The 15328-nt window shown below is 42.4% G+C and overlaps 1 protein-coding gene across 1 annotated transcript in view; it reads left to right on the forward strand.

Moving 5' to 3' along the window:
• Positions 1-15328, forward strand: part of FARS2 (phenylalanyl-tRNA synthetase 2, mitochondrial) — a 2286208-nt gene that overhangs the window by 1367817 nt on the left and 903063 nt on the right. Inside the window, exon 5 of the mRNA XM_044064858.1 lies at positions 803-963. Coding sequence (XP_043920793.1) covers positions 803-963 — 161 coding nt within the window. The remainder of the gene's footprint in view (positions 1-802; positions 964-15328) is intronic.

Consider the following 15328-nt stretch of genomic DNA (forward strand, 5'->3'; position numbering starts at 1 on the left):
CCAAATTAATTAGGGTGACATTTAAGCAGAAGGAGGCACCAGGTGCCAACTGTTAGTATGTTTTCAGAGGTAACATGTACTGGACATATCCTTGCACTTACTTAACCTTAACAGAAAATTAGAGAACTTTTGAAATATAAGAATGCTACACCCTTTGACCTGCAATATTGCTAATAATGCACGTCTACACTTTGTGGCAAAGTTACTCGAGTGAAGAAGGAAAATGCTGAGTGTGTTAGGCAATGAATGGGGATAGGCTGCTTTAAACTGGGATCTGGGCAGCTGAGTTTAGAGTAAATGGTGGCTAAAAAGCCTGCTTCTGATACTTCACAGCCATAGGCAGTATGAATGAATTACTAGCCAGAGGAATTGTACTGTCGGTCATTTTAAAGAATATATATTAACTGTTAAAAAATGAATCATTGATAAAAGACTGTGCACATCATTTCTTAAAAAATTATAAAAATGTAATTTTCAGCAAACCAAAACCAAAAAGACAAATGTAAATGGGAACTTAGATTAGTAATGCATCAAAAAGAAATAATGTAGCTGTCTTGGCTGCTTTATCTGTATTGCTGTCTGCTAAAGCCTTTAGGTCTGCTGAGAGTTTTGTAATGAATTGATGTGATGGTTTCCACAGGCCTTGTTTATTCAGGCTTTAGATCTATCAACCAGCAATGATTACCAGGCTTTGCCTTTCATGCCTCATGTAACTTATTCATTGGGAGTGTGGTGTACGGTTCTGTTTGATGTATTTCATGCTCTTTACCTAAGCTCTTAGATTTTTTTTTTATTACTGTAGCTGGAGCCCACGAGAAGATTGGCTGGGCATTTGGCCTGGGATTAGAAAGGCTGGCCATGATCCTTTATGACATCCCAGACATCCGTCTTTTCTGGAGTGAAGATGAGCGATTCCTGAAACAGTTTTTTGTGTCTCATATTGATCAAAGAGTTAAATATAAGGTAGGCTTACACTTTCTTTTGCATTTTTACTGAAATTTCTTGTTCTTTCTATACATTATAGGCTCAGTCTGTGTCAAAATGATTGATAGGTAGAGAGACCGATTTATTTTTACAACATACTGTTCCTGAACACAATAATTGGTCGGAATTCTTAAACAGTAAACGTTTATTACCCATATAAAGACTTTCAGATTACTTCATGTTTTAATGGAAATGGATGCTGTCATTGTGCCTTTCTTTTTTGAATTTGACAGCAAAAAGTATATGTATCCACTTCAATGTCTTATATAAACCTTCATGATTTTATGTGAGTTAGAAATGATTAAAAATGCTGTTTTAATATTCTAAACTACAGTATAGTGTATTTTATACAGATGAAATGCTGTAGAGACAAACTGCATGGTTTCATATGTAGAAAATGAAAAGGATATTTATTTTATGCTGTCATTTTTGTTTAAAGTTATTTTTTTTCTGATATGCTGCTGACCATGGTTATTTCAGACATTGATGTTCAAGAACCAGTCCATTTGCGTTGTCTTCTTGACACTATGTATAAGCTGTTATAGAATCACAAGACATTTTTAGAATTTCTGTTTAATTGTGCAATTTCTTTTACTGTTTATCTGTCCTGTTTTATCTGTATCATTTGCAGTACTTCACCTTCCTTGAGTCCTCTTTCTAACTCAAACATATCTTTCCCTTCCCTCTTTCCTTTTATATCCATTATTGTCACTTTTCCCTTTTCCCTGAAATCTTGAGTTCTAAAACTTCCTTTATCATCTTCAGTGTGGTGATATAATCCATGTGGCTTATTTCCCTCATCGATTCCATGTGAAAGCTTCTTTTTCTTCTGATTGAAGTGGCTTTCCTATTATTTGTCGTGTATCCTATTGCTGTTGAGGCATTTCACTTTCTGAATGAATTCATCCCTTTCTTTTATAGGGTATCATCTAAAAGTCGTTGTGAGAGAAGCCCAGCTCATTGTTTGGTTTCTTAGCCTTCTATAGTCTTTTCCAGATGTTTTAGACTGTATATCCAAATATATGGACCTGATATTATACTGTCACACGCTTGCAGCACATGATATCTCTTTTCTGTCTTTTTCTTCATGACTGCCTCATGTGTACACATCCAACCTGGAGCCTTCTCTGTGGATCTTTTAAAATCTTAAGTTTCCATCGCTGGATGGCCGTTTAGCACATGCAGTAACGTGTGATCAGTTATTTATGTATAATTGTAACCATGCCCTAAGGTGACCCTGCTAATATAGCCCTGCCCATTCATCCACTTCCTGTAGCAACCCAAAGACCCACCACCACCATTATGAAGACACCAGCTGGCACTACTCATATCTTTTTGTTGATAAGCTGAGAAGCCTTTTAAACCAAAGAAAATGTTCTATAACTCTTCAGTCAGCCTGTGTTATGGAACTTGATTATGACAAGTTAGCCAGCTGAATATTAAAGAAGAATTACAGTATTGTAGGACATTTTCAACCAGCAGTAAACATATGTGGACTGAAGAGAAAAAGAGTTTCCTTTCCTGTACATTATAATACCTATCTTAGTATAGTGATGATGATATGGAGAGGCTTTCCACATGTATGTCCCTTCTAAGGATTACATCTTCTGGCCTATGTTACAGTCAGTGTGGGATAAGTTTGATTGTACTTGTTCTAAAAGCTTTGGAATAAATGGAGTCTACTTTAGTTTATTAACATTCCTCAGTACTTATTTATTAATTGGTTAAGTTGCCTAATCTGAAGATCTTTTTTAGCCATTTTCTTGGACCAATGAACACAATTAACATAACCATTAAAATTACATTCTGATTATATGAATATTTCAAGCTTATTAGGAACTCATTATGGAACTTTTTCAAAAACATTTGGAGAGAGGCTAAACAAGAGAGTGCTTTTTTGTAAGGATTGTTGAGTTTTTTTTTTTTAACAAAAATTATAGTTTTATAGAAAGAGATTCTACAGAGAGTTAGGAAGAAATTTAGATGCAACATAGTATATTTTACAATAATTCATAAATTGCATAGACACAGCTTGACCACTAGAATCTGCACTTATCAAGCAATGTAGTTCCCAGTTTGTACAAAGGAAGGATAAACACTAAAATTTACAACATCTTCTCAGTCTGTTGGAGAGTGTAAGCATTTGTTAAGATTTGATAATTACTGTCCACTGTCCCCTGTAAAGAAAAGTGCCTTTCTATAAATCTGTTAGACATTAAATCAACTTTGCATGAACATTGATAATTCCATTTGGCTAGCTCTCTTAGACAAAAAAATATTTTAATTGGTGACAGGATAATGATAGGTATTTTTGGATTTAACATTCTTGCATGTGTGACCTTACTGGTTACTGGAAAGTTTTGGTTTTTGATTTACTGGACAGTGAAAGACAGTATTCTTAATGAAGAAATGGTTAAGTAAGAGAAGCTAGAAGCACGGTTGTCCTAGGTGTCACCGATAGCCATTTTTTCTTGAATGAAAGATGGCGTTCCCTCTGGATTGATAAACAAGTAAAGTGAGGCATTTTGCATATAGCCCTGTAGGATTTTTTTTTCTGCCACACAGCTGAGCATCCTGGTCCTCTCTTCATCCAGTGGATATACTGGGAGATCTTTACCTGCCTTGGACTTGCTCTGACCCATGCTCAGTGCATGTGGGAAGAATGATGCTCCTTGTGCAGTGTGGCAGAGGAGTGATTTTTGGTTTATGCCCTAACTACCATCCCCACATGTACCTCTTCACGTCCAGAAACAGACGTGCAATGGAGATGTGCTGGGGCATCATCTTGACCCCTCTGGGACTTGGCCAGAGCCTCCAGCTGTTTCTCTCCTTAGGAAAACACCCCTCTGTGTGTTCTCGGACTCTGATAGGGCTCATTTACAAGGTGCACCCATGTACTAGCACCTCCATTGCCCAAGTCATGCACTGGCATCCTGGGGTATTGTCTGGGCCCATTGATGCAATGTTCTTGGCCTTAGAGGGAGCATTATGGACCTATTCCTTACCTATAGTAGGGAGATTTATATTTGATGGTATTTCCTGAGGGAATGTTGAGGGGGAGAGATGGGTAAAGTTGGAGCTGAATTTCTCGGCCAGTAGGTTTGGTATATCTTCTGGCTCAGATTAGGTGGCTTCATTTACAATGAGCTGTGCACTCAATTGTGTACTGCCTTTATTTATTTATTCTATTTTATTTTATTTTACATTTGTTTACCGGGAAAGTCCAGCTGGGCATGTGCCCATTTTCAGTGGAGGCCCTGGGAGAAAAGCTCCAAGTAATACAATGGCATATACACAAATCAACAATTCAGACAAGTATTTATTGGCATATACATCATATACATTGGCATATACACAAATCAACAATTCAGACAAGTATTCAGTGTGAATCAACAATTCAGACAGGTATTAAATGTGAATTATATCAACAAGACTTTTTGTTGTGTTACAGCAGTAAAAAGCTGCACAAGTAGCATTTTCAGTACATACTTGCATACAGAGAATTTGTTAATTTTTGTTGTCATGGAGGTACAATATTTAATGGTAGTTTAGAGAAAGACCATATTTAGATATACTGAGGGTTTAGAAAGTGAGTTAGTGTTTAGGGTGAGGTTTATCCTGGGGGAATGGAGGGGCAGAGCCAGGAGTTTGCTAGGTGATTTTTCAGGAATGATTTGAATTGTTTTGATGAGGAAATGGAGGCTAGAGTAGTCGGTAGGATGTTCCATAGGTAGCAAGTGTAGTTGGAGAAAAGGCCTTCTCCACCTGAGTTTTTTGCTCTAGTAACTTGTAGTAAGTGTTTATTGTCAGAGCAGAGGGATCGAGGAGCAGAGTATTGACTAGATTAGATGTCTGAGTGGTGGGATTATGTTTGGGTGGTGTAGAATTTCGTGGGCTAGGCTTAACTGGTTAAAGTGTAGGAGTTGTGGGAGTTCAAGCCAGCCGAGCTGTTTGAGGGATTGGCAGTGATGTGACCTGTATGGTGATTTAGTAACAAATTTAGCTATTTTATTATAGCAGGCTTCTAATTTGTTAAGGTCTGACTTACGTAGGTTGATAGGGATAGGGGATGCATATAGAAGTGTAGATAGCAGGTGGGTTCTGGCCATGGTGATTCTTGTAGTAGTTGTTAGAAATTAGGCATTTATGTATAGGAGGCCTAGCTTCTTGTGGACTTTTTTGATGGTTTGATCTATATGGAAGTCAAATTTTAGATTGTTGTCAATTACTATCTCAAGTAGCTTGGTATAGGTATTTGTAGTTATAATGGTGTTATTTTTAAAGTAAATGTTGAAGGTTGGGGGGTATAGTCCTAGTGGGACAGAAGATTAAGAGGTTAGTTTTATTGGGATTTAGTATCAGGTGGGAGTTGATTAGCCAGTTTTCCACTGATAGGAAGGTGTCTTGGGTAAGGGTTTGGAGGATTGTAAGGGATGGGGCTGCACAGATCAGGGTTGAGTCATCAGCATATTGAATTATGCTGGCATGGGGCGTAGCAGAGTGTAGCTGGTTGATAAAGAGTGAGAATAGGAGGGGGCCAAGGATGGAGCCTTGTGGGACCCCATAGTGATTGGGAGGGTGTGAGAGAGGGTTTGTTGCCAACAAACGGCTTGTTGCCTATCTTCTAGGTAGCTCTGGTACCAGTTAAGAGTTGTGATGTTAATGTTGAGGGAGGAAAGGACATTAATGAGTTTGTTGTGGTTGACCATGTCAAAGGCTTTTGACAGGTCTAGGAATAAGGCTGATACAAACTGGAAGTTGTTTATTTGTTGGTTAACGTTGTTGGTAAAGGTCAATAGGGCAGTTGTTGTACTATGTGCAGGATGAAAGCCATGCTGGATACTAGATAGTAGGTTTTGCGAGGTAAGATATTTCATGAGCTGTGTGTGTACTATTCTTTCTAGGATCTTGGATAAGTGTTAAAGAATGGTAATGGGGCAGTAGTTAGTAAGTTCATATGAGGTCCCACCTTTGTGGAGGGGTAGTATTTGTGATATTTTCCAGATAGAGGGTACATGTGCTTCAGCTGTTAATCTGTTAATGAGTTGGCTATAGGATAGGAGATGGCTTTTGCTGTGATTTTAAAATAGTCAGTCGGAAGGTTGTCGGCGGCTAAAGTTATAGGTTTTAGTTTTTTCAGATGCTTATTGATGTAACTGGTGGATACTGGGTGTAATTTAAATTGGGTGGAGGTGTCTTGTGAAGGTGAACTATTGACTGATGCTGGGGGAGTATTTGTGTTAGATTGTTTGTTGACTAGATTTAGAATGGATTCTGTGAAGAAGTTATTGAATTGGGTAGCTATGCCTTCGTTGCTGTTAGTTGTTTTTGGGGTGGAAGTAGCAATATCACCTGGTTGTAATAGGTTTTTAACTGTGGCCCAGAACTTTTGTGGATTTTTTTGGTGCTTTTTTTGGATATTTAGGTAGTACTTGGGTTTGTCTATTTTCAATTGTTTTTTGACTTTATTTCGAGGTTGTGGACATAGCTAAAGAAAGCCTTGTGGTTGTCCTTGGCCTGTGAGGCCAAATTTACCTCAAATTTCACTTTGGTAGACTTTATTTGTCCTCTGAGTTGTTTTAGTTTAATGAGAGTGCTTTTGCCTGCTGGGTGCTGCACCTCCTAATTTTTGCCACTATTTTATTCCTTCTGTCATACAGCCTATCGATGTGATTCCACAAGGGTGGCTTGTTTTTTAATTTACTTCTGTACTTCTTCCTGGTGGATACAGCTGCCAGCTATTAACATACTTGTACAGTGTTCTCAGGATTTATGGGGGCTTAAACTTTTGCCACAGTATCACTTAACAGCAGGAAGTTAGCCTTAGAGTAGCAACTGAATATTCCAGAGTTAGCTTGGGGTCCAGGTTTTATTTTTACTTCAAAGAAGAACATTTTGTGGTCTGACCTTAACAGGGAAGACATTACACTAGGGGGTGTGCAGCACTCTCCCATATTAATGAGGACCAGATCCAGTATGTTTGCAACCCTGGTTGGTGTATTTACAATCTTGTCCAGGATGTTTGTGTTTACAAAATCCAGGAATCTCTGTGCCTATTCATTTGGTGTCATATAGGATTCCCAGTTAATAGTGGGGTAATTAAAATCGCCCATGAATATTGTATTGAGTTGGATGGTTAGTGTTTCCAATACATTTAAATACATGGTATGATTTTCTGGGTCATAGAGGGGACTTATAGCTTGCAAGGAAGTGGTACTGGATTTTGCCTATGGTGATTTGAACATGGAGTAGCTCAAGTGCATTGTCCTGTTTGACCAGCCTTGAGATAGATTTATTTTGATGTAAATAGAGACACCTCCACCTTTACTCCCAGTCTGTTTAGTAGCTGGTCTAAATGTGTGGAAGGCATTATAACCTTGCACTGTCTGTATGCTCTCCATGGCTTTAAACCATGTCTCAGTGCCCGCACAGATGTCGGCATTCTCTAAGGTGCAGAGAGCTTCTAGGTAGTGGAGTTTTTTTGTTTAGACTCCTAGCACTGAGCAGTAATACCTTTAGATTTTCTTGGTTGTGATTTGCTATGTCAGAAGTACTTTCAGTTTGGCATTCCCTAAAAAAGGCACTATAGGGGAAAGACAGTGTTTTAGCTAATATTCAAAGCCTAGAAGGTGGAAGTGCAGACCATCCCTGGCAGAGTGGTCTGGTGACCATTTCCTTCCATGCTGACAAATATTGCACCCCCTTAGTTTGACACCAGAAACTAAGCCAGTTATTAAAGTCATTCAGCTTTTGTTGATATTTTGTGGCATCATCCTTGGAGAAGGTAAAATGCTGCTCAATGCTAGGCTCATACCAGCCTAGATTCATACTGCAAGAGCTCCATAATGCCTCTCTTCTTATAGTCTAGGGAGGCACACCTGAGGTCATTTACACCCACATGGACTATGACTGAGTCATACTGGTACTTGTGGCCCAGTGACCTGAGTGTGTACGTAATGGGGCAAATCCTAGCCCCTGATAAGCAACTGACCATGACTTTCTGCTTACTCATCCTAGTGAGAGGGACATCATTGTGTCTCACGATGGAGTCTCCAGTGACCAGAATGTTAAACTGTGTGGTGGCTTGCCTTATGGGCTTAGAAGTAGAGGCTCCATGAGATGTGCCTGTATGTGTTTAGGAAGGTCAGATTTAAGTGCCTCAGCATATGTGGGTCTATATGTCTGCTTTGAATTGTGTGTTGTGGTTACAGCATGTGTACTACTGGCAACCTTATTGACATTAGGAATACTTTTATGTGAGAGCTTTGCCTCCAGTGACATTGTGTAAATACATCTCTCATATACCATATCAGTTGTTTGGGAATTAACTGGTTGTCAGTTAATTTTTACATTGCCTCAGGATGCACATGTCAATCAAGCTAGTAACAAAAATAGTAGGAAAGTTCATATCCATGGCAACAGACCCTTTTTATTGATTGGACAGTTGGAGTGAGAATATAATGCAGTGTCAGGAGTATCCAGTTTGCAACTCTGTGGACAGTACTTGTCACTGTAAACTAGTTGTCCTGTGTGCATGTAGGTATTGCTGAAATTTCAGTTGTGCTTTTACAGGAAAAATGTCACTCAAGGTGTCTGTGTCTATACAGGACACTGCCAGACACTTGAGGGGAAACTAATAAGTAGACCCAAATAATTTAAGGATGAAGTATTTAGGCAGGTATTCTGAAGTTAGAAACAAATCAAGACGTACTTACTGAAAACAAAGAATTAGCTTGTCAAGAATGATGAAAAAAGGGGAGTCACGTGAATGGCTACTAGCAGCTCTGATCTCACCACAACTTCACTCTGCTGGGATATAATGCTCCTTTGCTTCTTCTCTCACCAGAAGCAAAACATTAGCACCAATCCCAAGATGAGAAGTAGGCCACAGCCTGTTTGGTGATCCAGTCTTATCCCAGATGATGCAAGGGTCTGTAGGCTTGTTACAGCCTTTTTCTGGTAGATGCCTTGAACAGCAACCAGACCAATCAGGAACGTCAAACACAGACCCTCACTGCCGAACCAGAAACAGTCAGGAATCATTGCACTCTGCTCTTTCACTCACCAGCAGTAGAATATAAGCACAAATTCAAAGCTGTCACCTATGAAGCAGTTAATAGGCTTTCCAGTGATCATCACCCTCCAGGAAATAATGTCACTGTGTTTCTTCTATCACCAGGAGAAAAACAGAAGTACTAATCCCAAGATGATTACTGAGAAGCAGAATGTGGGCTCCCCAATAATTGGTGGTTTTGCAATAGATGTTGCAGATCTTAAAGGTAAAATGGAAAAAAAATGGGTTAATATCCTAAGCACTGCAGTGTGCACTAAGCAGTTAAATATGAAAGAGGGGGTAACTTAAGGATCTGATGTTAATCTTTGTTCATTCCTTACTGATGGGTTATCGGTTCCGTCCTCGCAACCGAGCCGGCCAAATGTCAAGCTTGCGTCAGCCAAAAACTCTCGAGCCAAGGTCCTACCCCGAATGCTCTGTTCCCTGTTAGCTCACATCTCGTTTGCCACGTTGCTGTACAGCCATGTCAAGCCACTCTCTTCAGCTAAGTGTCTAATTTTTTGAAAGTTTTATACATTGTTCTTACTTTAAAGTTTTCCAAACAGTTTCTACTAAGATTTTCCTACCCTATCGTATACTTAAGACTCTCTCCCTTTAGTCTGTTTCCCTTTATTACCCTTTTCTTACCTTTGAGGTAATTCTTCATTACCATAGTTGGTAATCCTTCCTTCTCTCTTCTTATCCCTTTTGGGTAGCCTCTCCTCTTCTTTTTGGCATTGTTCTTCTTCTCCACATCAGTATGCTGTATAAGAAAAGTAGCGTTGCTTTTTAGCAGTGTAAGGACTGTGGCCATAAGTTACCACTTTCCAATGGCCATGACTTATGTGTCTGCTGTCTGAATGTCTCGCACCTTACTGTGGATCCCCCGTGTGTAGAAATTTTTTCGACCAGGACTCTTAACGAGAGAAAGAATAAATTAATATTGAAAGGTCTTCTCAAATCTCCTTTCTGTGAGGCTATTTATGGGTCGGAGGGCTCACCCCCTCCTGCTAAACCCCGTAAGAGGTGTTCTTCCTCTTCCTCTTCCTCATCGAGGTCACTCTCTTCTTCTCCCTCTGGAGATCGTAGGGAGTCGACTCATAAGAAGGTGAAATTGATTACTACTTCAGCGCTGCCACCTGTGACCCTGTCAGCTGCAGGCTCGGCACTGCCTCTAATGATTCTGGCTCCAGCCATGTCTTCCTTATCGACACTAGCACCGGAGTTCCCGGTGCAGACAATTACACCTCCGACAGTTCCTTCACAGCCCTTACTGGCACTGTCTATGCAGGTACAGTCCCCTCGGCACCACTGGTACAATCCCCGTCGGCTCCGAGTATGTTACTGTTCTCCACGGCACAGACATTTTTGGCACTGACATGTTCCTCGGTGCAGGCCTTCTCGGCACCGTCCTTGTTGCCGGTGAAGACACTTTCCTCGACAGCACCGTACCCATCAGGGCAGACTTTTGCCTTTATGGTGCAGACACCTTCAACTTCTATGGCGCTGACGTCAGTGCAGACTACTTCCACACTGTTTTCTTCAGTGCAGACGTCCTCGGTTGTGGGCTCTGCACCTCTCGAATTAGCAAGGACCAAGTATTCTCCTTCCTTGGATCCATTTGTTGGGAGCCAATATAGTCCTTTTCTAGAAATGCCAGAATCGCCATCAGGTCTCTCTATGAGGTCAACCAAGAGCCTCTCTGAGCAAGATGTGTTGCGTCATGTTGACTATTTGCTTGTGGCCAGAGGTCTCTCTCACCCCTCGACGTCCACAGTCCCTCCTTCAGGTGAATGTATATCACCTGAAACTCCAACATACACTCCTCCTTCAACTTCCACCTAAGTATCGAAGTCTATTACTCTGACAGCAGCTTCCCTCCCTCGGACTCCAATAGTGGAGCTCACTTTGGAACTGGAGTCATCCTTGTGGCCCTCGGTGCACTGGGCTTCGAGCTCTTCTCAGGCCTATGGCTGTGCCATGGGGGAGGGCATTCCTGCTTCCACTGCAAATTTTTTCTATGGCACCCTCCAGGAATCCTCCCTTTCTCACGATTCACAGTCCTCTTGAGACTCCTGGCCTGGGGGTCGGCTCATCGAGGCAGGGTGTGACCCCGGTTCTGAGGTTGTCGTGCTCAGTTCCGGGCTCACATCCCTCCTTGGGCGGAGAGGCCTTCCAGGCCATGGAGAGGGTGCTTGCCTCCACTGGCAAACCCCACATGTCGGAGTCCTCTACTCCCTCTGTGCCGCAACTGTCACAACCACAACCACCAGACACCAGGCACAAGGGTCTCAGGTTTCTCGTCCTCAGGAGACTGTCTCTTTGCAGTCTTCCCCAGAACCTCCCACTCAGGATGTACCCCACAAAGTGTCATGCAAGAGGAAGCACATGGACTCCACTGAGGAGTTGTTGACTGAAGATACGGATTTTGATGACGGGGAAGGGTCCCCATGGTCACCCTCTGAGGTGTCCTTTGGCGACATCCTCGAGATCCTTAGACAGAGGGGTGACTGGAAGTCCTCTAATCCTTCCTCTGAGGAATCTGTATTCCTACAGGCCTTTCATGCTTGGCCCCCTACATCCTGGGTCACTCCGCTGGCCAATGAGCTCATCCAGCTCGCATGGAAGGCTCCTGACACCCTGGAAGCGATTCCAAGGAGACTGGATAAAATATTATTGCCCCCAGCTGAGCACCCACATTGGTCACAAGGTCTTCCAGTAGATGCTATGGTGGTGGCAGCTGCAGCTAAGAAGGATTTGGCAGAAGAGAACCAAACTGTCCATCTGCCCAACAAAGAGTCCGGGGTGATAGACAGACTAGAGAAGCATGTGTTTGCTTCATCAACCTTCGCCGTAAGGTCTTTGAACTATTTGGCACACTTTACCAGGATTCAGAGGGATCTTAACAGCCAGCTCTCTGAAACCTTGGCAGGAGCTGTTTCTGACGAGGTCTGTGACAACGTGGCTTCTCAGATAGCCAAACGTTGAAGTGAGAGAGCTCTGCACGTACGGCAAATGCAGGGCAAAACCAAACCTGGGTCAAAACACAAATGGCCAGCACTAAGGTGTATAAGGCAAAAACACTCACAATAACACCATGTAGTAGGTAATTTATAGTTTATTCTTCCATACCGGTTTCGGCATAACCACCTTCATCAGTGGAAAACATATAAACATAATGTTCCATCCCCATCCAATGCTCTCTATAGATACTGCATGATACACAGCAATGCAGATTTCCATTTTTTAATAATAGACAAAAATTGCTGGTAAATAGAAGCAATATGCAGGGCTGGCATAGTATCATAAATAGGAAGGAAAAATATTGGATAATTAAGTTGGGGGATCTTTTCCCACCAGGATTAAATGATCATTTGTAATATTTTATTATTATTTTTGAACTTTAAAATTTGGCTTAAGTTTGAGTTGTATGTTAATTATTTGGCTAAAGGAAGTGACATTAATGGGGGGGGGGGCTGTTATTTCCATTGGTGGATTGGGGATGGAACATTAAGTTTATATGTTTTCCACTGGTAAAGGCGGTTATGCCGAAATGGGTGTGGGAGAATAAACTATAAATTACCTACTACATGGTGTTATTGTGAGTGTTTTTGCCTTATACACCTTAGTGCTGGCCATTTGTGTTTTCTCAGATAACCTCCCTAGAGTCCATTTCCAATTCTTCCATGTGTCTTATTTCTCATGCAACGGAAGGAGCGGCTAGAGCGGCAGGCACAGGTATGGTCACCAGACGACATGCCTGAATGCACCTTTGCAACTTTGTGGACTCCTTTAAGGCTTCTTTAATGAATGCCCCTATCGACGTCACTTCTTGTTTGGCCCTAAGGTGAAAGATACATTGGCAAGGTGCGAACAAGATGGCAAGACCCTATCTGCCATTGATGTCAGACACTCCAATCCTCAAAGATTCTACTCCAGAAATCAGAGGAGGGCTCTTTCCATGACGCATGTGCCGAGTTCTCCCCTAGAGGCAGAGGGGTAACACCAATGGTATATTACCCTTTCGGTGCAGAGGAGGTCCACGAAACCGGGGTTCCAGAGATTCATTCTCTGACCAACCCTATCAACGCTCCTGAAGCGTTGCCCGACTACTCACCTCTGGAAGCAGTCAGGGGTTGTTTTTCCTTGTACCACGCTGCCTGGCGAAATATAACCACTGACTCTTGGGTACAATGGATAATATCCAGAGGTTATTGCATCCCCTTCCTTCTTTGTCCAGTGTCATGCAGAGTATTACCCGATGTTCCACCTAGTCAAAGGGAAGCAGCAGCACAAAATCCAAAAGTTGCTGCTAAAAAGAGTCATCCAGATGCCCCCCCCAGACCAGATAGGATCTAGTTTTTACTCAAGATTCTTTTTAGTGCCAAAAAAATCGGGACTGGAGACCAATTCTGGATCTCAGCACACTGAACAAATTTGTAAAAACAGAGAAATTCCGGATGGTCACGGTTCAGTCAAGCCTTCCTCTCCTGGAAGAGAATGATTGGATGTACTCTGTAGATCTTCAAGATAAGTATTACCACATAAAAATGGACAAACGCTCAAGAAGATACTTCGCTTCCGCATAGGAGCCAGTCACTACCAATTTTGAGCTCTGCCCTTCGGTCTCTCTACAGCCCCCAGTGTGTTCACCAAATGCATGGCAGTGGTTATCACTCACTTGCAACTTCAAGGATTCCAGGCATTTCCATATCTAGATGACTGGCTCCTCACCGCCCCCACCAAGCATCTACTGGAAGAAACCCTGCACTACACTCTTCTCACAGCACAAAGCCTGGGAATCAGTATAAACTGGGAGAAATCCAACATGACCCCAGCTCAGTCTCTGGAATTCATAGGGGTTCTGTTGGACATGAGAAATTGCACAGCATCTCTTCCGGACCACAGGCTACAAAGAATAAGGCAACAGGTTCAACCGCTGCTTTGTTACCACACATCTCCCGCTTGATCTATACTCCCAACTCTTGGGGTCAATGGCAGCTTCAATCACCATTGTTCGTCTAGCCAGATTCCACATGAGGCTCCTTCAGTGGTTACTGCTCACTCAGTGGTACCCTCTACAGCATCCTTTGTCTTTTCGGATAAGTGTAACTCAGAGATGCAAGCAAGATTTACTCTGGTGGACGTCTCAAAATCCCCAGCAATGGTCTCGCCCCTTCAGCCCCCATCAACTGAAAGCCACAGTGGCCACGCACGCCTCCCTGATGGGGTGGGGAGGGCTATGTCAGGGAAACTCGGTCCAAGGCACCTGGTCGGAAACAGAGATCCTTTTGCATATCAGTGTCCTGGAACTGAGGGCGGTGCTACTAGTGTTGCAAGCATTTCATTCCATCCTTCCATCAGGGACTATTGCGATCCAATCAGTCAACATGTCAGTGGTCTGGTACATCAACAAGCAAAGGGGGAACCAGATCTTATCCATTATGCTGAGATGCCTTGAGAATATGGCAATGGGCGATAGCTTCCAACCACTTTCTAATTGCAACGCACATTCCCGGGAGCTCCAACGTGATAGCGGACAAATTGAGCAGGTGCATTCTGCAACCTCACGAGTGGTCCCTCAATCCTATGATAGCGGCAAGAATCTTCAACATTGGGGCCGGCCTTGCTGTGACCTATTTGTCTCCCCAAGCAACTACAAGTGCAGCAACTATTTTGCCCTGTTCCCCCCTCTGGGACAGTCACCGACAGATGCTCTAGTCCACGCTTGGCCCTTGGGTCTACTTTATGCTTATCCTCCTCTTCCCCTCATCTCCTAATTTCTGAAGAAAGCATGACAAGTTGAAGAGCAAAGTGATCCTCATTGCTCCATATTGGCCTCAACAAGTCTGGTTCCCCTTCCTTTGGCCTCACCTGCTAGATCAGCCGTGGATCCTCAATCCATCCCCAACGCTGATCTCCCATCTGCAGGGTCTGACTCACCCCAGTCTAGCAACCCTGAAACTGACAGCTTGGTTTCTCCTCTTCTAATGATTGTCAGGCAGTAAAACCTCTCGTCCCCTGTGTGTAATATTCTTATTACATCTCATAAATCAGCCACCAGACTGATCTATCTTAATAAATGGAAAAGGTTCTCTCTATGGGCAGTGAGTAAACAATTAGACCCTTTGCCAGCCCCAGTTTCAGTGGTTTTGGATTACTTATCACATCTTTTCCACTCTGGGGTGTCTACCTCTACTATTCGTGTGCATTTAGCTGCCATCTCAAATTTCTGCATTGGTTTTCAGGATTCTTCACTTATGTCACATAGACTCTGTAAAACATTCTTGA

This window comes from Protopterus annectens, chromosome 3.part0 (assembly GCF_019279795.1).
Source record: "Protopterus annectens isolate FY-2018-M chromosome 3.part0, PAN1.0, whole genome shotgun sequence".
NCBI lineage: Eukaryota > Metazoa > Chordata > Ceratodontiformes > Protopteridae > Protopterus > Protopterus annectens.